Source organism: Bos taurus, chromosome 7 (genome assembly GCF_002263795.3).
Source record: "Bos taurus isolate L1 Dominette 01449 registration number 42190680 breed Hereford chromosome 7, ARS-UCD2.0, whole genome shotgun sequence".
In the NCBI taxonomy this organism is placed as follows: Eukaryota; Metazoa; Chordata; class Mammalia; order Artiodactyla; family Bovidae; genus Bos; species Bos taurus.
The window spans coordinates 14334933-14358109 of NC_037334.1; the positions used below are offsets into that span (position 1 = coordinate 14334933).

Below are 23177 nucleotides of genomic sequence, written 5' to 3' on the forward strand. Positions count from 1 at the left end.
GGGATTGCTCTGAATAATCATAATATTCAATAATTACCTTCTGATATTATCTCATGATTGCAACTCCTGTTTTGTTTTGTTTTGTTTTTGCCTGTTGTTCTGACATGATAAGGAACGATAATGTGTATTTCTCAGTGAATTTATTTATTCATCAGCTTGTAAAAATATTTGTAATTTGCTTAGAATTGTGTTACTGGTTCCATATTGATCAGAAATTAGTGTAGATAGAAAGAAGACCATTGTGTCATGGGGGAGATGATGAAAGAACTTGAAGCCCTCTATTGATGCTGAGTCTTCCTACTTCATTCCCCACTGAACACTGTTGAAGATCTTACTTTACTGAAGCTAGTATATGTATGATGGTTCAGGACTCAGTGACCTTTGCTGATGTGGCTGTGAACTTCACCCAGGAAGAGTGGACTTTACTGAACCGCTTTCAGAGAAAGCTGTACAGAGATGTGATGCTGGAGAACTACAAGAACCTGACCACAGCAGGTACAGCCACCATCATTCCTTAGCCTCTTAGGAGACAGACATATATGTGCTGTACCGTCTGTGTTCTGAGATGGGTGATGTCAACCTGAACACAATGGAAACTAGTAGACATTCGTCTCTACATGAATGAGTTTTAACCCAGTATGGTTTCTGTAAAAATATGGTTTTAGAACTAACAGTGTTACTATCATTCTTTTAGAAACGTGCGTTCTCAATTGTTCACCTACGGCATAGTAAATGAAACACTGGGATCTGGGCCCAGTCATCTGTGTTTTGACAAGCACTGGACATGGTTTTCATAGACACCAAAATTTGGGAACCACTAGTTTAGTGCCTTCTCCATGAGAATGACTATTTCTTTTTGCACTTATTTCATTTCCCACTTTAATAAAAGTCTTAGTGCTTTGTAAATGTACATATAGGTCTGAACATGTATTTCAGGGGCCAGAGAGATGATCACTCTGAGACACAGAAAGAGGAGCTATTCACCTTTATATCTCTTTTGGAATATTATTAATACCACATTCATTCTAATGACCTGACTAGATACTGGAACTTATTCATGGGAAGATTTGTGTTGTTTGGAGGGCTGTTTCTATTAATAGATCTTTCCTCATGAACAGGATATCAGGTGTTCAAACCCACTCTGATCTCTTGGTTGGAAGAAGAAGAGTTGAGTACTGTGGAGAGAGGAGTCCTCCAAGGTGAGTGATTATAAAGGACTTTGCATGTTAATAAAATTTCAGTGTGTTTTTAATTTGTAAGGAGGCAACATGTTAAGATGTGCTTTTCTCTCAGAAGGCTGAGGTCATTGGTTTCTGGTGCTCTGTACCTTCCTCAACTTCTCATATGTACTTGTATGTGAGTGCTAAGTCGTTTCACTAATGTCCAAGTCATCGTGACTCTTTGGATTGTAGTCCACCAGGATCCTCTGTCCCTGGGACTCTCCAGGCAAGAATACTGGAGTGCCCTCCTCCAGAGGATCTTCCTGACCAGGGATCGAACCCATGTCTCTTGTGTCTCCTGCATTGGCAGGCCAGTTCTTTACCACTAGCACCACTTGGGAAGCCCCTCATAGGTACTTACTTTCCATTTAATCAGAATTTCCAGTGATCTCATAAAATAACCTTTTGTTTCTTCTTTAGTTTTAACATTTTGATGTATACTTTTTGTCCAGAACATTCCCTGGTAATACTGTCTCTTTCCTTCATATTTAATTTTCAAAGATTTGTCTTTTAAATCAAATGCTGAATTTTGACTGCATATACATATATTACTACTTATTTTTTGACATAATCAAACTCCCCAAATCTATCTTGCCTTTTTAAAAGATATGTGTAATTTGGAAAAACATACAACTGAGCCTTACTGTTTTTACTTCCTCTAACATCCACTTCTTTTTGCAAAGTCTTAAATTTGTAATTCTCTTTTAGAGTGGGGAATGCAACTTAAAGCCAAAGACTCAAGAATTGGGCAGAATATTTTGGGGAAAAAAATGTCAAATGGGATAGAAAAGGTAAGATCACTAAGTTTCAAAAAAATATTTCTTATTTTCCACATAGATGATTTTAGGATTTTTGTTAGAATATGAGCACAAGTGATAGGTATTTGAGATCAAAGGCATTCACCCTGGAGATAGCAATGTCTCTCAAAGAATTCTGATTATGACTAGCTTGGGGATATCCTATCTCTAGGTTGATACTTGTTGCTTCAAAATTCCCACAAGGAATCATTCCCACTTATATAAATTAGACATGGAGTTTTCAAAACAATTCAATGAAGCTGTATAGAAGCCTTTTTTTCTTTTTTAAGAAACAGGTTTATTTTTTTGTTCTGTTTTTTTGTTGTTGTTTTAAATTATGAAAATATGATAACACATTTACAGGAGACTTGGAAAATACAGAACAAAGTTACATATATATACTACATTTATACACTATATATACTACAATTACTGTTTCAGGTATAAAAATTAAGGTTTTTAGTAGAGTTTCAGTATCAACTCTCAGAAATTAATAGAATGAACAGAGGAAAAGTAGAAGGGTATAGCAGACCTTAAAGACACTATGAGCCAATTCAACATAATTAAGATTTATACAATTTTCACACAACTGCAGGATATTAATTCTATTCAGGTTCCCATAGACTATAAACCAGGCGACACTAGAACATATCCAGGGACATAAAACAAGGTACAGAAATTTCATGCTCTAAGAGTATTGAAATCATAGTGTCTGTTCTCTTGTCACCGTAGGAAATTATGTTAGAAATCAATATCAAGAGATAACTGAAAATAACCCTCATATTTTCAAGTGTAATGTGACATTTACCAAGAGAGGTCTTTGACTTAGCCATTGAAAGCCTCAATAAAGTTGAAAGACTGGAAGAACACAGAAGGTGATGGCAGAGAAGAAAGCATTTAAATGAGAAGTTAATATCAAGGATATTTTAGAAACCCCATGTATTTGGAAATTAAATGTCTACTTTTAAATGATAGGTGTAGCTAAGAAGCCATAAGAAGAAAAATTAGAAAATATTAGCAACAATAAAAATGAAAAGAAAAATTATCAGAACTTATTGCATGCAGCTGAAGTTGCTCAATGCATCTAAATACAATGTGGAATCTTGAATAACAAATAATGGACACTAGCATAGAATTTTGTGAAATTTGAACAAAATCTGTACTTTAATTAATAATATTGTATCACATGTTAATTTTTTTAGCAACATAGTATTTCTTTATATTCTGAGAATTGGATTAAACGTTTCAAGCCTCATTCAATTTTTTTAAAAAAACAACTAAAATAGTAAGCTTTCTCGGCTTTTACCAGTAATATTAGATGCTAGAATAAATGGATATATATCAGAGTTTTGAGTGAATATAAATTAGAAATCTAGCATTGTATTATATTTAAACATGTAGAACCAAAATGTCATAAATTTTTTAGCTAATCAAAAATTTGTAAGTTTTCTAAAATATATATTATACACGCTATTTATGTATATATATGTATACAAAAGCTTTTCTTCTACTTCCTAAAGGCTTGAGAAAGAACAACAACAAAAAAACTGGAAAACATAAACTAAGTGAAATAGGAGCACTGAATATGAAAAAGAAAAGGTGAAATTATATAAAAGTAAAAGCTCATCATATAGTTCAGTTATTTTTAAACATGACCACTCATTAGAATCACATCTGGAGCTTTGGAGAAAAAAAAAAAATACCTGGGCATTTGTATTTTTAAAAAAAATTCCAAGATAATTCATGGATAAGTCATCTGGATTTTAAAAAGTGGTTATAGGTTTTTCTATTAAGTGGTAATTTTAGTAATATAGAATTCTATTATTTTCTGTTGACCAATTATGATACAATGGGGTTAAAATGAATAATAGTTACATTATCACAATAGTAAAGGATGTTTATCAATTTTCACAACCAATAGCCAGACAAAAAATAAAAGATAATTATAATTGCAAGCTGTAATGGACACATGATTAACCTAACAATATAAAAGAATTACATACAATTTAGGTGGTTAAGTAGAGTGATATGGTAAGTGGAAGTGCATATATGTGCATGTTTTCATCCACCCAGCCAATCTGCTTTGGTTGGTGCATTTAACCAATTTACATTTAAGGTAATTATTGATATGTATGATCCTATTTCCATTTTATTAATTGTTTCAGGTTTATTTTTTGTAGGTATTTTCCTTTGCTTGTGTTTCCTGCCTGGAGAAGTTCCTTTAGCATTTGTTGTAAAGCTGGTTTGCTGCTAAGTCGCTTCAGTCGTGTCCAACTCTGTGCGACCCCATAGACGGCAGCCCACCAGGCTCCCCCATCCCTGGGATTCTCCAGGCAAGAACACTGGAGTGGGTTGCCATTTCCTTCTCCAATGCATGAAAGTGAAAAGTGAAAGTGGAGTTGCTCAGTTGTGTCCGACTCTTAGCGACCCCATGGACTGCAGCCTCCCAGGCTCCTCCATCCATGGGATTTTCCAGGCAAGAGTACTGGAGTGGGGTGCCATTAGTGGTGCTGAATTCTCATTAACTTTTGCTTGTCTAAAACTTTTCTTTGTCAAATCTGAATGAGAGTCTTGCTGGGTAGAATATATTTGGTTGTACATTCTTCCCTTTCATCACTTTAAGATTAATATATCATCATTCCTTTCTGGCTTATAGAATTTCTTTTGAGAAATCAGGTGATAACATTACAGGAGTTCCCTTGTGTATTATTGTATATAAAAGCAATGTTTTCCCTTGTTGCTTTTAATATTTTATTAATATCTTTGTCTTTAATTTTTGTCAGTTTGATTACTGTGTGTGTCAGTGTGTTCCTCCGTGGGTTTATCCTGCCTGAGATTCTCTGCACTTCCTGGACTTGGTTGACTATTTCCTTTCCCACATTAGGGAAGTTTTTGGCTATTATCTCTTCAAATGTTTTCTCAGATCCCTCCTTCTGGGACCCCTATCATGTGAATTTTGGTGCATTTAATGTTATCTCTTAGGCTGTCTTCATTTTTTTTTTCCTATATTCTGTTTTGTGCCAGTGATTTCTGTAATTTTGTCTTACAGGTCACTTATCCTATCTAGTTATTCTGCTATGGTATCTTCTAGTCTATTGTTCATCTCTGTTTGTTCTTTAGTTCTTCTAAGTCTTTGGTAAACATTTCTTGTATTTTCCCCATTCTTCTTCTGAGATCCTGGACCATCTTCATTATTACTATTCTGAATTCTCTTTCTGGAAGGTTGCATATCTCTATTTCATGTAGTTGTTTTCCTAGGGCTTTATCTTGTCCCTTCATCTCAGACATAATCCTTTGCCTTTTCATTTTGAATAACTTACTGTGATGTGGTTTCTGTTCTGACAGCTGAGGAATTGGTGTTCTTCTTTCTGCTTCTGTCTGCCCTCTGGTAGATAAGGCTTTGAGGCTTGTGTAAGCTTTCTAATGGGACAGACTGGCAGTTGGAAAAACTGGGTCTTGCTCTGGTAGGCAGGGCCTTGTTCAGTAAAACTTTAATCCAGTTGTCAGCTGATGGGTGGGGCTGTCCTCCCTCCCTGTTAGTTGCTTGGCCTGAGGCAGCCCAGTCCTAGAGTCTACAGGCTCTATGGTAAGGTTAATGGTGACCTCCAAGAGGACTTACACCAAGGGGCACTCCCAGGACTGCTGCTGCCAGTGCCCCCATCTCCAGGTGAGCCACTGGTGGTCCACGCTTCTGATAGAGACCCTCCAACACTAGCAGGTAGGTTTGGTTCAGTCTCCTGTGGGGTCACTGCTCCTTTCTCCTGGGTCCTGGTGCATGCAAAATTTTGTTTGTGACTTCCAGGAGCACAGTCTCTGTTTCTACCAGTCCTGTGGAAGTCCTGCAGTCAAATCCCACTGGCTTTCAAAGTCAGATTCCATGATGATTCCTAGTCCCTTTGCTGGATCTGGAAGCTGAGAAGCCTTGCATGGGGCTCAGAACCTTCACAACAGTGTGAGAACTTACTTGGTATTATTGTTCTCTAGCTTGTGGGACACCCATGCAGTGGATATGTGATTTGATTTTATCGTGATAACACTCCTCCCACCATCTTGTTGCTACTTTTCCTTTGTGTGTGGACGTGGGGTATAATTTTTTTGGTTGGTTCCAGCATCTTTCTGTCGATGGTTGTTCAACAGCTAGTTGCAGTTTCAGTTCTCTCACCTGAGAAGAGTGCACATCCTTCTACTCCGCCATCTTGAATCAATCCCCTACTTTATTTTGATTGCTTATTTATTTGACTACTGTGGGTCTTAATTGCAGTGTGTCAGCTTTCTCTCTAGTCGCAGCACACAGACTCAGTTGCCCCATGGCATATGGGTTCTTAGTTCCATGACCAAGTATTGAACCCACATCCTCTGCATAGGAAGGTGGATTCTTAACCATTGAACCACCAGGGAGTCCCCTGTAGAACTCTTTTAGGATGAGAGTATATGGCACATCATTCTTAAAGAAGGATTTCATCATTTAATTTGAAATAAATCAACAGGGCAAGAATAGTATGAATGTAATGGAGATGGTATAAATCATTCATCCTCATTATAATAATGTTTCTGTTTTGAGATGGGTAGGAGGAGTTAAATGAGTCTGAGAAATCTTTGAATCATCGTCCTTCCATTTCTCCACAGGCAAGAGGCCATAATGTACAGGAACTCTATGACAGTGAGCAATGTGGGAAAGACCTCAGTGACCACTCATGCCCTAGGACATACAGGAGTACTCAAAATGGAGGGAACCCTTATGAAGATAATCAGTATGGGAAAAACTTCCTTACTCTGCACAACAAATCCTTTACTGGAGAAAAATGTTCCATGTTTAATCAGTGTCGAAAAACTGTCATGCTGACTCCAGATATTGTACACTGGAAATCTAACATACAAGAAAAAGCCTTAGAACCCAGAGATGTTGGGAAAGCCTTTGTTAATGAGTCTTACCTTCGGACACAAGTGAGAGCTCACAATAAGGAAAAGCTCTACAAATGGAAGGAATGTGGAAAAACTTCTGTTCACTCAACAAGCCTTCATGCACATGTGCCAACTCACACTTCTAACAAATGCTACAGATGTGAGGACTCTGGAAAAGTCTCCACTGCATCCCTAAGCCATAGACAACATATAAAAACACACACTGGAGAGAAGCCTTTTCAGTGTGACACATGTGGGAAAGCCTTTAGGTTTTCCTCATACCTTCTTGTTCACAGTCGAATTCACACTGGAATAAAACCCTACAAATGTAAGGAATGTGGGAAAACCTTTAGATTGTCTTCATACCTTCGTGTTCACAGTCGAATTCACACTGGAATAAAACCCTACAAATGCAGGGATTGTGGGAAAGCCTTTAGATTATCCTCATACCTTCGTGTTCACAGTCAAATTCACACAGTAATAAAACCTTACAAATGTGAGGAATGTGGGAAAGACTTCAAACATTCTCTACCCTTTAACATTCACATGGGAACTCACACTGGAGAGCAACCCTATAAATGTAAGGAGTGTGGGAAAACCTTCACTCGATCTTCAGGCCTTATTGAACATATGAAAACTCATACTGGAGAGAAGCCTTTTAAGTGTGACACATGTGGAAAAACCTTCACTCGATCTTCAGGCCTTACTGAACATATGAAAACACACACTGGAGAGAAGCCTTTTAAGTGTGACACATGTGGAAAAACCTTCACTCGATCTTCAGGCCTTACTCGACATATGAAAATTCACACTGGTGAGAAGCCTTTTAAATGTGACACATGTGGGAAAGCCTTTGCTTCTTCTTCCCACCTCATTAGACATCTACAGTCTCATACTGCACAGAAGACTATTAAATGTGACAAATGTGGGAAGGCCTTTGCTAATTCCTCATATCTTACTATACATTTTAGAACTCACACTGGAGAGAAGCCTTTTGAGTGTAATGTGTGTGGGAAAACATTTACCACTTCTTCATATCTTATCATACACAAACGAACTCACACTGGAGAGAAACCATATGAATGTAAGGAATGTGGAAAAACCTTTTCTCACTTCTCAAGCCTTTCTTACCATATAAAACGACATTGAAGAGAGGCCATTGAAATGTGACAAGTGTGGAAAAGCCCTTGCTGCTTTCTCAAATCTTATGAATCATTTTTTTGAAAATTTTGGCTGCACCCACAGCATGTAAGACCTTAGTTCCCAGTGACTGAACCCAAGTCTCCTGCATTGGAAGGCAGAGTTTTAACCACTGGACCACCAGGGAAGTCCCTTACTAAATATTTTTGAACTCACAATGGAAAGATGCCTTTACAGTGTAATAAGTGTGGGAAAAGATTTGCAAATTCTTCACCCTTTGCCATTCACAAGTGTATTCACACTGGTGAGATACCGTATAAATGTTTGGAATGCGGGGAGGCATTTGCTGCTTCTAAGCACTTTTAAAATGTTATTTATTCATTTTGGTTGTACCGTGCAGCTTGTAGGGTATTAGTTTCCCAACCAAGGATTAAACCTGGGCCCTTGGGAGTGAGAGCATGGAGCTGTACCCACCACTGGACTGCCAGGGAATTACCTAAGTATTTTAGAGCTCATACAGGGCAGAAGACTTTCAAGTGTAATATATGTGGGAAAACATGTACCAGTTCATCCGTTACCACACACAAAGCTATTCACAGTGGAGAGAAACCCTATAAATGTACAGAGGAAAACTTTTTGTCTTTCTGATTCACTTCAACAACCTGAAAGGTCAACACTTGGGAGCTGCTCTACAAATGTTAGGAATGTGGGAAGCACGTCAGTCCCACAGCTGGTATGTAAGATATCACAGTGGAGATTTCCCTGGTGGTCCAGTGGTTAAGGATCTGCCTTGCAATGCAGTGGACACGAGTTCAATCCCTGCTTGGGGAACTAAGATCCCACATGCCACAGAGCAACTAAGGTTGTGCGCTACAAGTGCTGAGCCTGCACATTGCAACTAGTGAGTCCACCCACAGCAACAAAGGATCTGGCATGAGGCAACAAACCTCTTCCATGCCACAAATAAGACTCAAAGCAGCCAAATAAATAAATTAAAAAAACTCACAGTGAAGCCATATTATAATATTAAAGACACATGGACAGCCCTTTACTCTTTCCTCAGTGAAATTAATATTTTTTAAATATGGGAAATCTTGCAGTAGACAGAAATCCTACTGATTTAAGCTATGTGGCTAAGTTTTATTACTTTTTACATTTTATACCTTTAGGAAAAAGAAAGTAATTTTAAATTGTTCTTAGAGGTTTAAATGGTTATTTATTGAAGACATCCAATGTATCTTTTCCTGTGTAAATTCTGGTTCTGCTAAATACCTTAATGTTCACTTATAATCTCACTGTGGAGCAAAACTTTATGAATGTAAGAAGTTAGTTGTAGAGTCATCATTTTCCATTAGATTGTTCCTCATTCTTAATAAACATGAGGTATTTCACAGTCAAGAGAAACTGAATATGGAGTATTTGGAAAATACTACCCTGAGTCTGAGATCTTAGAGTTGCTGAGAGGTGTAGAGTGCTGGGGGTTCTGTATATCTGTTTCAAGCATTTGTGATTTGCTCTGACCTTGGGGAGAGTCTTGACACGACTGAGGAACTAAACAACAAGAACAAGTTCTTGCACACAGTGTGCCTTTCTTCACTCTCACAGCTAGACCAGGCCAGTATAGTGACTACACTTTCAGTTTGCACCTGGGTCTGAAGTGGACCTACAGGATACACACTTTATCCTTGTCTAACCTGCTGGATTCTCTTGTTGGATTGACTGTCTTCACATTGTGAAGACAGGGAGTGCTTAAATGTGTACAGTGCTCACCAACCTCATTTATGGTGAGGACTTCCCTGGTGGCTCAAACATTAGAGAATCTACCTGCAGTGCAGGAGACCTGGGTCGGGAATATCACCTGGAGAAGGGAATGGCTACCCATTCCAGTATTCTTGCCTGGAGAATTCCATGGACAGAGGAGCCTGGTGGCCGACAGTCCATGGGGTCACAAAGAGTTGGACATGACTGATCAACTAACTTTCTTCTCATGCTGTCCAAGGTGAGGGATATGGTATGTCTATAAATTCTGTAAAATTATCGTGTCGTTCTTACCCTGATCCTGGCATGGCACGAGTGGAGAAGATTACATCTAATGTGAGTCACCCTGATTTCATGACTTTTGTAGGTGAATACCCCAGCATCTGAGGGAGAATCTTTAATCTCAAGCTGTGCAGAAAGTAATTGAGAATAATGTTCTCTTTCACCCCTAAACCCAACACCACAGTCTGACAAAACAACTGTATTTTTCTTGGTCAGACAACAGCTGTCACTGATGATATAACTTGCTTATGTATTTTTTATTTCACTCATCTGTGAAAACAAAAACTCATGTGAATAGAGCTGGTCCTGATCATCTACTGTGCTTGATGCCATCAGTGGCAGTTCCTGAGTGTGGGTCTTGGGTGCAGATACACACTTGCAGAAACTCATTTTAGCCTTGACAAAGTTCTCATGCTTGAGCAGCCTTGGATTATGTTGAGTTTGGCTATCATGCCTGCAGCTGCTTGATGATGCTTTATTGAGGTTTAATCAAACCATTGTAATAATAATGATAGTCCAGATCAACCTTAACGATAAATCCTGAACAAGAATTGCATGTGCACTTTTGTGTTACACATTTGTATGTATGGAGGAATATGTCATGTTGTAGTTTAATTTGGGGTGTGTACATTGTGACTTAGCCCATCTGTTGCCGCCTTTAATTATTTGCAATGACTAAGGGCTACAGATTGGCTCTAGATGTAGCCTAATTGTCTGAAATAAGACCTGAGTATCCTAGAGATTTTTCCAGTGGTCCAGAGGTTAAGCATCGCCTTATCCTTAATGCAGGGGACTCGGGTTTGATCCCTAGTCTGGGAACTAAGATCCCACATGCTGCAGAGTAACTAAACCTGCGCATTACTAGAGTCCATATATCACAATGAAAGATCCCACGTGCTGCAACTAAGATCCAATACAGCCAAATAAATATTTTTAAAAAGACCTACCCACTGAATTTCTTATAATTGCCTGAGTCTGAGACCATGTGGGAAATGTTGAGATCACCACTGCAGATTGACCTCATTCTGCTTGGCCTCCTGTTGACAGTGTTGTCAAGTGCTGAGCAAGATAAATCAAGTAAATATGGTCCCAGCTTTTGTTATTCAGTGAGTCACAAAGTGGCATATTCACATGGAAATTCTCCAAAGCCAAGATGATGTGAGCCATGTACACATGGATGAACCTTGAAAAACATTTTAAGTGAAAATAGTTGTCTGTATGAAAAATCCAGAAAGTGCAAATCTACGTATAGAGAAAGTATATTTGTGGTTGTTTAGATATTGAGAGAAATGAAGTGGGTGATTTGACAGCCGGAAGCTGCTTTTGAAGTGAAAAGATTATAAAATTGTGACAACATTGAGTCGTATAAATTAAATAGGTGTATTGTATTGTAGGCAAATTATGTCTCAATAAAGTAGTCCCAAGAAACAAAATAAAAAATCTTGATTATACCTACACTGATTGGGTAGTTACCAGCAGAGCCAGCCAGGCCGCCCAAAGGAGGCCCATTGAAGCCTCCTACTAGGAACTCGTCCTTGGAAGCCCTCCTTCCAGCATGATACACTCAGGTTCACTGAGGGCCTCACCTAGCTGGGATGCAACTAACCACCACAAAGCTAATCACACAGGGAGAGGCACAGATAACGGGAATCTCTTGCATCATTTCCGTTCGGCACCTTGAAACGTGGGGCTTTGGATGTCAGCCATATTAGGCCGATTCACACAAGTTGTAAGTAGTTCCCTCATGACTGGATGCAGTAGGACTTTGGCTCCGCCCAGAGAGGCAGGTGGAGAGAGCATTGTACCCAAGGAAAGAAGTTGAGGCTAGAAACAGATTTGAGACCCGGGCTCTGCGCAGAAGGCGGTGCACACACCCAGGGTCGGGACTGGAGGTAGGACCAGGTCTAGCGTGGGGTTTAGAGGCTGGAAGGGCAACACAGGTTGAAGGCTCACCCTGCAGGATATTCATCAAAAAGATTTTCCATCACTTAGCCAGTTTCCTAGAGCTTTTGTAGGAATTCTCCCCATACTGATGGGCCTGCTCATCTTCAAAGTCGTGGTCTATTCAGTCAATCCCATTGTTAGGCCTTTGTTTCCTCTTACTGCTTTTTATTTACACGGATACCATGCTAAAGTCTAATAATACCACTGGGTTCCTTTGGAATTTTAAGGGTAGAAATTGAAATATCTCTTTCAATCGAGATATGTAAATTTGAAAAAAAAAAAGTTTTCAAATATGTATTTCTGGGTTTGTTTTCCATATCTAACAAAACAGGCTAGGACTTCCCCTACTATGTTAATATAGCACTGAATCAGGCATTTTTTTGTCTGTTCAGGAACAGTACCACAGTTTCTCTGGTAGTCTTGTTTGCTGTGTGTTTCAGGGGGTGGCCTTTAAGAATTGAATTTTTTAAAACCCTCATGTACTAACATGTTTTATCAGAAGATTCACAGACATTATCAAATGTGTTAACATTTACGTAATGGTTATTCTACTACATTAATTTTCCAAATTATGCTGTAATTTTTTTTTATATAACTCAGGATTCTGTTTTTAAAAATAACTTCTGGATTTACTACTTTGCTTTCAGTTCAGTTCAGTTGAGTCGCTCAGTCGTGTTCGACTCTTTGAGACCCCATGAATTGCAGCACGCCAGGCCTCCCTGTCCATCACCAACTACCGGAGTTCACTGAGACTCACGTCCATTGAGTCGGTGATGCCATCCAGCCATCTCATCCTCTGTCGTCCCCTTCTCCTCCTGCCCCCAATCCTTCCCAGCAGCAGAGTCTTTTCCAATGAGTCAGTTCTTCGCATGAGGTAGCCAAAGTACTGGAGTTTCAGCTTTAGCATCATTCCTTCCAAAGAACACCCAGGACTGATCTCCTTTAGAATGGACTGGTTGGATCTCCTCACAGTCCAAGGGAGGCTAAAGAGTCGTCTCCAACACCACAGTTCAAAAGCAGCAATTCTTTCAGCACTCAGCTTTCTTCACAGTCCAACTCTCACATCCATACATGACTACTGGAAAAACCATAGCCTTGACTAGACGGACCTTTGTTGGCAAAGTAATGTCTCTGCTTTTGAATATGCTATCTAGGTTGGTCATAACTTTTCTTCCAAGGAGTAAGCGTCTTTTAATTTCATGGCTGCAATCACCATCTGCAGTGATTTTGGAGCCCCAAAAAAATAAAGTCTGACACTGTTTCCACTGTTTCCCCATCTATTTCCCATGAAGTGATGGGACCAGATGCCATGATCTCCATTTTCTGAATGTTGAGCTTTAAGCCAACTTTTTCACTCTCCTCTTTCACTTTCATCACTTAGTTCCTCTTCACTTCCTGCCATAAGGGTGGTGTCATCTGCATATCTGAGGTTATTGATATTTCTCCTGTCAATCTTGATTCCAGCTTGTGTTTCTTCCCGTCCAGCGTTTCTCATGATGTACTCTGTATATAAATTAAATAAGCAGGGAGATAATACACAGCCTTGACGTACTCCTTTTCCTATTTGGAACCAGTCTGTTGTTCCATGTCCAGTTCTAACTGTTGCTTCCTGACCTGCATACAGATTTCTCCAGAGGCAGGTCAGGTGGTCTGGTATTCCCATCTCTTTCAGAATTTTCCACAGTTTATTGTGATCCACACAGTCAAAGGCTCTGGCCTAGTCAATAAAGCAGAAATAGATGTTTATCTGGAACTCTCTTGCTTTTTCCATGATCCAGCGGATGTTGGCAATTTCATCTCTGGTTCCTCTGCCTTTTCTAAAACCAGCTTGAACATCAAGAAGTTCACGGTTCACGTATTACTGAAGCCTGGCTTGGAGATTTTTGAGCATTACTAGCATGTGAGATGAGTGCAATTGTGCAGTAGTTTGAGCATTCTTTGGCATTGCCTTTCTTTCGGATTGGAATGAAGACTGACCTTTTCCAGTCCTGTGGCCACTGCTGAGTTTTCCAAATTTGTTGGCATATTGAGTGCAACACTTTCACAGCATCATCTTTCAGGATTTGAAATAGCTGAACTGGAATTCCATCACCTCCACTAGCTTTGTTCATAGTGATGCTTTCTAAGGCCCACTTGACTTCACATTCCAGGATGTCTGGCTCTAGGTGAGTGATCACACCATCGTGATTATCTTGGTTGTGAAGATCTTTTTTGTACAGTTCTTCTGTGTATTCTTGCCACCTCTTCTTAATATCTTCTGCTTCTGTTAGGTCCATACCATTTCTGTCCTTTATCGAGCCCATCTTTGTATAAAATGTCCCCTTGGTATCTCTAATTTTCTTGAAGAGATCTCTAGTCTTTCCCATTCTGTTGTTTTCCTCTATTTCTTTGCATTGATCTCTGAGGAAGGCTTTCTTATCTCTTCTTGCTATTCTTTGGAACTCTGCATTCAGATGCTTATATCTTTCCTTTTCTCATTTGCTTTTCGCTACTCTTCTTTTCACAGCTATTTGTAAGGCCCCCCCAGACAGCCATTTTGCTTTTTTGCATTTCTTTTCCATGGGGATGGTCTTGATCCCTGTCTCCTGTACAGTGTCACAGACCTCATTCCATAGTTCATCAGGCACTAGCTAATGTTTTTTAATGTTACTCTTCTAGATGCTTCATACATTAAAGTTTTATAACCTAACTACTCAGTGATGTAGGTTCTGTCACAATTTTTTGTTTTGAGAAAACAGCTTTATTGAAATATAATTTTTGTACTATATAATTCATGCATTTCAAAATACTCAGTTTTTCTTCTGTTTTTCTATTAATCTGTTCCTTAGATTTCCTTCATGTTCATGTATTTGGTGTATTTCAGTCTTACATGGTGTAAGGTCAACTTTTTTGGTTTAAAATAGACTGCAATCTTAATAAACCAAAATTATAACACCAGCCTAATTTATTGTTGTTCAGTTGCCAAGTTGGTCAATTCTTTGAGACCCCACAGACTGCAGCACACTAGGCTTCCCTCACCATTTCCTGGAATTCACCCAAGTTCATGCCCATTGAATTGGTGATGCCATCCAACCATCTCATTCTTTGTCATCCCCTTCTCCTGCCTTCAATCTTTCCCAGCATCAGGGTTTTGTCCAGTGAGTCAGCTGTTCGCTTCAGGTGGCCAAAGTATTGGTGCTTTAGCATCAGTCCTTGAAGATGTATTCAGGGTTGATTTCCTTTAAGATACACTCTGATCTCCTTGCTTTTCAAGGAACTCTCAAGAGTCTTCTCCAGCACCATAGTTTGAAAGCATCAGTTCTTCAGTGCTCTGCTTTCTTTATTGTCTGGCTCTCACATCTGTACATGACTACTGGAAAGGCCATAGCCTTGACTATGTGGACCTTTATTAGCCAAGTGATGTCTTTGGTTTTTAACACACTGTCTAGGTTTGTCACAGCTTTCCTGCCAAGAAGCAACTGTCTTCTAATTTCATGGCTGCAGTCACCATCTGCAGTGATTTTATAGTCCAAGAAGAGGAAATTCGTCACCGTTTCCACCTTTTTCCCTTGTGCATGCTGCTAAGTTGCTTCAGTCATGTCCGACTCTTTGTGACACTGTGGACTGTAGCCCACCGGGCTCCTCTGTCCATGGGATCTTCCAGGCAAGAATACTGGAGTGGGTTGCCATTCCCTTCTCTAGGGAATCTTCCTAATCTTCCCAGGGATTGAACTTGCGTCTCTTATGTCTCCTGCATTGGCAGGCAGGTTCTTTACCACTTGTACCACCCAGGAAGCCTCTTCTGTTTCCCCTTATGTTTGCCATGAAGTGATGGGACCAGATACCATGATCTTATTTTTTTTAATATTGAGTTTTAAGCTGGCCTTGTCACTCTCCTCCTTCACCCTCATCAAGAGGCTCTTTAGTTCCTCTTCGCATTCTGCCATTAGAGTGGTATCATCCGCATATCTGAGGTTGTTGACATTTCTGTCGGCAGTCTTGACTCCAGCTTGTAACTCATCCAGCCCGGCATTTCCCATGATGTTCTCTGTGTATAAGTTAAATAAACAGAGTGACAATAAACAGCCTTGTCGTACTCCTTTCTCCATTCTGAATCAATCAGTTGTTCCATATGGGTTCTAGCTGTTGCTTCTTGATCCACATACAGGTTTCTTAGGAGACAGGTAAGATTCCCATCTCTTTAAGAGTTTTCCACAGTTTGTTTTGACCCATACAGCCAAAGGCCTTAACATAGTCAATGAAACAAAGGTAGATATTTTCTGAATTCCCTTGCTTTCTCTATAATCCACCAAATGTTGGCAATTTGATCTGTGGTTCATCTGCCTTTTCTAAACCCAGCTTGAACATCTGGAAGTTCTCAGTTCACATAATCCTGAAGCCTAGCTTGGAGGATTTTCAGCATAACCTTACTACCATGGGAGATGAGTGCAACTGTCTGGTGGTTTGAACATTCTTTAGTACTGCCCTTCTTAGGAATTGGAATGAGGGTTGATCTTTTCCAGTCCTATGGCCACTGTTTGGATTTCCAAATTTGCTAACATATTGAGTGCAGCTCTTTAATACCATCATCTTTTAGGATTTTAAATAATTCTGCTGGAATTCCATCATCTCCACTAGCCTTATTGGCAGCAGTGCTTCCTAAGGCCCACCTGACTTCACATTCCGGAATATCTAGCTCTGAGTGAGAGACTACGCCATGGTGGTGATCCAGCTCATTAAGACCTTTTTTGTACAGTTCTTTTGTGTGTTCTTTCCATCTCTTCTTGATCTGTTCTGCTTCTATTAGGTCTTTACCATTTCTGTCCTTTATTGTGCCCCATCTTTGGGCAAAATGTTCCTTTGATATTTCCAATTTTCTTGAAGAGATTTCTAGTCTTACCCTTTCAGCCTAACTAGTAATCCCAAAAATGGTATCCTAATGGTGACAGACTTGGAAAGTTCCACTGGTCATTATGCATGAAACAAATTCACCCTGCTCAGGATGAGAAGCCTGAAACCTGAAATCCTGTAATAGTCTGCGTTATCTGACATTAGGATCTGCCTTCTTATAGAAGGGTTTTGCGTGCTGTGGGAAGCATTATGTGTTTTCTATTTTCTAATATTTCTTTGTTACCCTGAAGTTTCATAGGGTCGTAGGTAAAAACCGGCTATCTACTGCCTAGTAGAGATTGTACTTAACACCACAGTCCTCGAATTAGGAAACCTTGTGCTCAACACGTCCACAGAAGAGTTAGTTTCATGGTGACTGCACAGGATATTTACTTTTTTTTTTTTTTTTTGCATTGAGATACTGTTAGTGTTCAGTGAAATATACATTTAAGTATTCCACAAATGACTTTTGAAAATTGAGTATACTTATGTAATCACCAGCCTACACAAGATATAGAAAATATTAATCTTCCGCAAAAGACCTTTGCACATTTTAGTCCATTCCCTCACCATTACCCGCAAACACTTTCTAGTTTCTAACAGTTACTTGACACTGTATACTGTGTACATATATTAGGCAGTTTGCTCATCATTTTCACATTGTATCCTACCTAATTTTTCTCTACTATTTGAAGAAACATTATGGGAGAGGTGATCAAATCTCCCAGTGAAATTGTGGGCTTTTTTGCCTTGTATTTCTGTCAAGCATTGCTTTATATATTTTACAAATAAATTACTAAGTGGCTCATAATGCACATCTCAACTTTTTATATTATGAAGAATCAGAATTTTATATATAATTAACTCCATCTGTAGAAATGCATTAAGTTTACACAGACTGACAGTAGGGTCTGCTTCTGTTTTCTTTTTGAGGGTTTTTGCATATTGTGGGCAGTAGTATGTTTCATCTGGTTACCAATGACATAGAGCCTTGCTCAGCAAAGAGTAAAGGCACCAGTGATCTTCTTTCTTTCTTTTTTTTTTTTTTTTTGGTCATGCCACATGGCCTTTAGGATCTTATTTCCCTGACAGGGATTAAACCTGGGCCCTCATCAGTGAACGTACAGAGTCCTAATCAACGGACCGCTAGAGAATTCACACCCAGTGATTTCTGACTAACAGACAACTGAGATCCTTCACAAGACTGTTGAGAGTACCTTGATATAATGACAGCTGGATCTTATTGCTTGATGTGACGCACAGTCCTCCAGAGGATATAATTAAATTTGTCCATGTAGAGACAAAACAAAAAGTGCTCTGGGCTAACAGTTGCTACATCTTGATACCCAAAGTAGAGATTTTTGTATATATCAAAAGCTCCCAATTTTCTGCTTTTTCTCAATATGCCTATGAAAAACACACCTGCCAAGATATAGTAGATGAATCCTGAAGACATTCAGCTATGTGAAATAAGCCAGATACAAAAAAATAAATAAAAACTATAAGCTGTATTATTCCGCTTACATTAAGTTAACTGGAGGAATCTATTTCATAGGCAGAGACAGAAAGTAGAAGAGATGTCAAGACTAGGGAAAAGGGCATTGGGGAGTTAGTGTTTAAGTACCAAGTATCAATTTGAGATGGTAAAAAATTTCTGGAGATAGATGGTAATGATGGTTACATAACAATAAGAATATACTTAATGCTACTGAATATACTTAATGCTTTTTTTAAGATTTGTTTTTATATTTGGCTATGCTGGGTCTTTCAGGATTTGAAACAGCTCAACTGGAATTCCATCACTTCCACTAGCTTTGTTCATAGGCCCACTTGACTTCACATTCCAGGATGTCTGGCTCTAGATGAGTGATCACACCATCGTGATTATCTGGGTCGTGAAGATCTTTTTTGTACAGTTCTTCTGTGTATTCTTGCCACCTCTTCTTAATATCTTCTGCTTCTGTTAGGTCCATACCATTTCTGTCCTTTATTGAGCCCATCTTTGCATGAAATGCTCCCTTGGTATCTCTAATTTTCTTGAAGAGATCTGCCGGTAGCCGGTGTGAGGAGCTCCGCCCATTGCAAAGGTCATGAGGAAGGAGGCTCAGCATACACAAAGGCGGGATGGAGCCTCAGGAGTCCCCCTGGATATTCTCGAGCATCTACCCCCAAAAAACCAGACTCTGCCTACTTTACTGCTTTGTGCTCTCACCTCTGACTTTACTGGGGGCTGTCCCCCACCACCATCTCACTCTCTCTGATAAAGAGTTAACTCACAGCTCCAGTTAATAACAGCTTACAGTTCCTGGGCATTAGGAGTGTTTAAATCCAAACCCCTCAGATAGCTCTCTAACTCGCCTGACAAGTTTACCCGGACTCCTACAGCTATGCATACAATTGTTTACAGTCTCCCAGCCATGAGAGGCACGGGAAGCTTAAGATATTCAAATAGCTTAGAGCCTCTCAGAGAGTTAGAAACTGTCAGGATAAAACTAGTAAAAGATTTCATTGATGAGCCAATGCTTGCTGCCAAGTTTCCACATCCCCGGTATTGTATCCTTGAATGTGTATTGATTAATATAGTTGGTATGTAGAAAAAATAAGTAGTGGCCTTGGTGTTAGCAACTTTAGAACCTTAAGGTAATAAATTCTTTCCTTTGTTATAAACCCACTGCACCTCTGCCCTATAGGGAATGCAACTTTATCTAACACCTTCGGAGGATGGCGCCAAACCTTAAAATAATTACTCTTAGAGAAAATAAGTCTTATGGTTGACAAACCTTTGTCAAGAGTCATAAAATGTTAATAGGCCTTCTGACCAGAAGATGATGTAAATCATCTAAACCATTTGTATATGATAAATTTGCAGGAAAGAAACCCTGGTTTCGATAAGGATCAAAGACTGCTGACTTTGCATGATTTCACATTATCCCTATTATCCTCTATGTGTATACTTAGAGTATAAAAGCCCCTGTTGAAAATAAAGCTATGGGCCTTGTTCACCGAAGCTTGGTCTCCCCGTGTCATTCTTTTTCTCAATTTCTGGCTGAGTCTCCATCTGGAGCACAGAGGTCCTCTGCAACCATTTATTTGCCTGGGCTTCTAAGACCCACTCAAGAAGGTGCCTAAGGTGGAGCACCTTCCACTACTTGAGAGGGCGCCTGCGGCCTCCGTGGTCAGAGCTAACCTGATGTCACAGGTTATATTGATTTTCCCCGTAAACCAAGCCACTCAGCCTCTTTTCTCCACTGAATTTTCCTACTGAGCTATCCTCATTCTATTACTCTTTATATCTTTGATGAATATTTAAATAAAGCTATTGTATCCAATTGGAGAAGGAAATGGCAACCCACCCCAGTGTTCTTGCCTGGAGAATCCCAGGGATGGGGGATCCTGGTGGGCTGCCGTCTATGGGGTCGCACAGAGTCGGACACGACTGAAGCGACTTAGCAGCAGTAGCAGCAGCATTGTATCCAGTGAACTTGCCGAAGCCGTCTCCCCTTCAAATTCCCTGGATCAGCCGGGGCTGGACCTCAGCAGAGATCTTTAGTCTTTCCCATTCTGTTGTTTTCCTCTATTTCTTTGCATTGATCTCTGAAGAAGGCTTTCTTATCTCTTCTTGCTATTCTTTGGAACTCTGAATTCAGATGCTTATATCTTTCCTTTTTTCCTTTGCTTTTCACTTCTCTTCTTTTCGCAGCTATTTGTAAGGCCTCCCCAGACAACCATTTTGCTTCTTTGCATTTCTATTCCATGGGGATGGTCTTGATCCCTGTCTCCTGTAAAATGTCACGAACCTCCATCCATAGTTCATCAGGCACTCTATCAGATCTAGTCCCTTAAATCTATTTCTCACTTCCACTGTGTAATCATAAGGGATTTGATTTAGGTCATACCTGAATGGTCTAGTGGTTTTCCCTACTTTCTTCAATTTAAGTCTGGATTTGGCAATAAGGAGTTCGTGATCTGAGCCACAGTAAGCTCCTGGTCTTGTTTTTGCTGATTGTATAGAGCTTCCCCGTCTTTGGCTGCAAAGAATATAATCAATCTGATTTTGGTGTTGACCATCTGGTGATGTCCATGTATAGAGTCTTCTCGTGTGTTGTTGGAAGAGGGTGTTTGCTATGACCAGTGCATTCTCTTGGCAAAATTCTATTAGCCTTTGCCCTGCTTCATTCCGTATTCCACGGCCAAATTTGCCTGTTACCCCACGTGTTTCTTGACTTCCTACTTTTGCATCCCAGTCCCCTATAATGAAAAGGACATCTTTTTGGGGTGTTAGTTCTAAAAGGTCTTGTAGGTCTTCATAGAACCGTTCAACTTCAGCTTCTTCAGCATTACTGGTTGGGGCATAGGCTTGGATTACTGTGAAATTGAATGGTTTGCCTTGGAAATGAACAGAGATCATTCTGTCGTTCTTGAGATTACATCCAAGTACTGCATTTCAGAATCTTTTGTTGACCATGATGGCTACTCCATTTCTTCTAAGGGGTTCCTGCCCGCAGTAGTAGATATAATGGTCATCTGAGTTAAATTCACTCATTCCAGTCCATTTTAGTTCCCTGATTCCTAGAATGTCAATGTTGCCATCTCCTCTTTGACCACTTCCAATTTCCTTGATTCATGGACCTAACATTCCAGATTCCTATGCAATATTGCTCTTTATAGCATCGGACCTTGCTTCTATCACCAGTCACATCCACAACTGGGTATTGTTTTTGCTTTGGCTCCATCCCTTCATTTTTTCTGGAGTTATTTCTCCACTGATTTCCAGTAGCATATTGGGCACCTACCGACCTAGGAAGTTCCTCTTTCAGTATCCTATCATTTTGCCTTTTCATACTGTTCATGGGGTTCTCAAGGCAAGAATACTGAAGTGGTTTGCCATTCTCTTCTCCAGTGGACCACATCCTGAAAGATGATGCTGTGAAAGTGCTGCACTCAATATGCCAGCAAATTTGGAAAACTCACCAGTGGCCACAGGACTGGAAAAGGTCAGTTTTCATTCCAATCCCAAAGAAAAGCAATGCCAAAGAATGCTCAAACTACCACACAATTGCACTCATCTCACACGCTAGTAAAGTAATGCTCAAAATTCTCCAAGCCAGGCTTCAGCAGTATGTGAACCGTGAACTTTCAGATGTTCAAGCTGGTTTTAGAAAAGGCAGAGGAACCAGGGATCAAATTGCCAACATCCGCTGGATCATGGAAAAGGCAAGAGAGTTCCAGATAAACATCTATTTCTGCTTTATTGACTATGCCCAAGCCTTTGACTGTATGGATCACAATAAACTGTGGAAAATTCTGAAAGAGATGGGAATACCAGACCACCTGACCTGCCTCTTGAGAAACCTATACACAGGTCAGGAAGCAACAGTTCGAACTGGACATGGAACAACAGACTGGTTCCAAATAGGAAAAGGAGTATGTCAAGGCTGTGTATTATCACCCTGCTTATTTAATTTATATACAGAGTACATCATGAGAAACGCTGGACTGGAAGAAACACAAGCTGGAATCAAGATTGCCGGGAGAAATATCAATAACCTCAGATATGCAGATGACACCACCCTTATGGCAGAAAGTGAAGAGGAACTAAAGAGCTTCTTGATGGTGAAAGAGGAGAGTGAAAAAGTTGGCTTAAAGCTCAACATTCAGAACACGAAGATCATGGCATCTGGTCCCATCACTTCACAGGAAATAGATGGGGAAACAGTGGAAACCGTATCAGACTTTATTTTGGGGGGCTCCAAAATCACTGCAGATGGTGATTACAGCCATGAAATTAAAAGACACTTACACCTTGGAAGGAAAGTTATGACCAACCTCGATAGCATATTCAAAAGCAGAGACATTACTTGGCCAACAAAGGTCCGTCTCGTCAAGGCTATGGTTTTTCCAGTGGTCATGTATGGATGTGAGACTTGGACTGTGAAGAAAGGTGAGCACCAAAGAATTGATGATTTTGAACTGTGGTGTTGGAGAAGACTCTTGAGAGTCCTGTGGACTGCAAGGAGATGCAACTGGTCCATTTTAAAGGAAGTTAGTCCTGGGTGTTCTTTGGAAGGAATGATGCTAAAGCTGAAACTCCAGTACTTTGGCCACCTCATGCAAAGAGTTAACTCACTGGAAAAGACCCTGATGCTGGGAGGGATTTGGGGCAGGAGGAGAAGGGGACGACAGAGCATGAGATGGCTGGATGGCATCACCGACTCAATTGACATGAGTTTGAGTGAACTCCGGGAGTTGGTGCTGAACAGGGAAG

General features: G+C 39.9%; 1 protein-coding gene across 1 annotated transcript in view; it reads left to right on the forward strand.

The window, feature by feature from the left end:
* The window catches only part of ZNF266 (zinc finger protein 266), a 43679-nt gene that overhangs the window by 9148 nt on the left and 11354 nt on the right, over positions 1-23177 (forward strand). Inside the window, 2 exon segments of the mRNA NM_001104968.1 lie at positions 369-495; positions 1119-1199. Of these exon segments, the coding sequence (NP_001098438.1) occupies positions 369-495; positions 1119-1199 (208 nt within the window).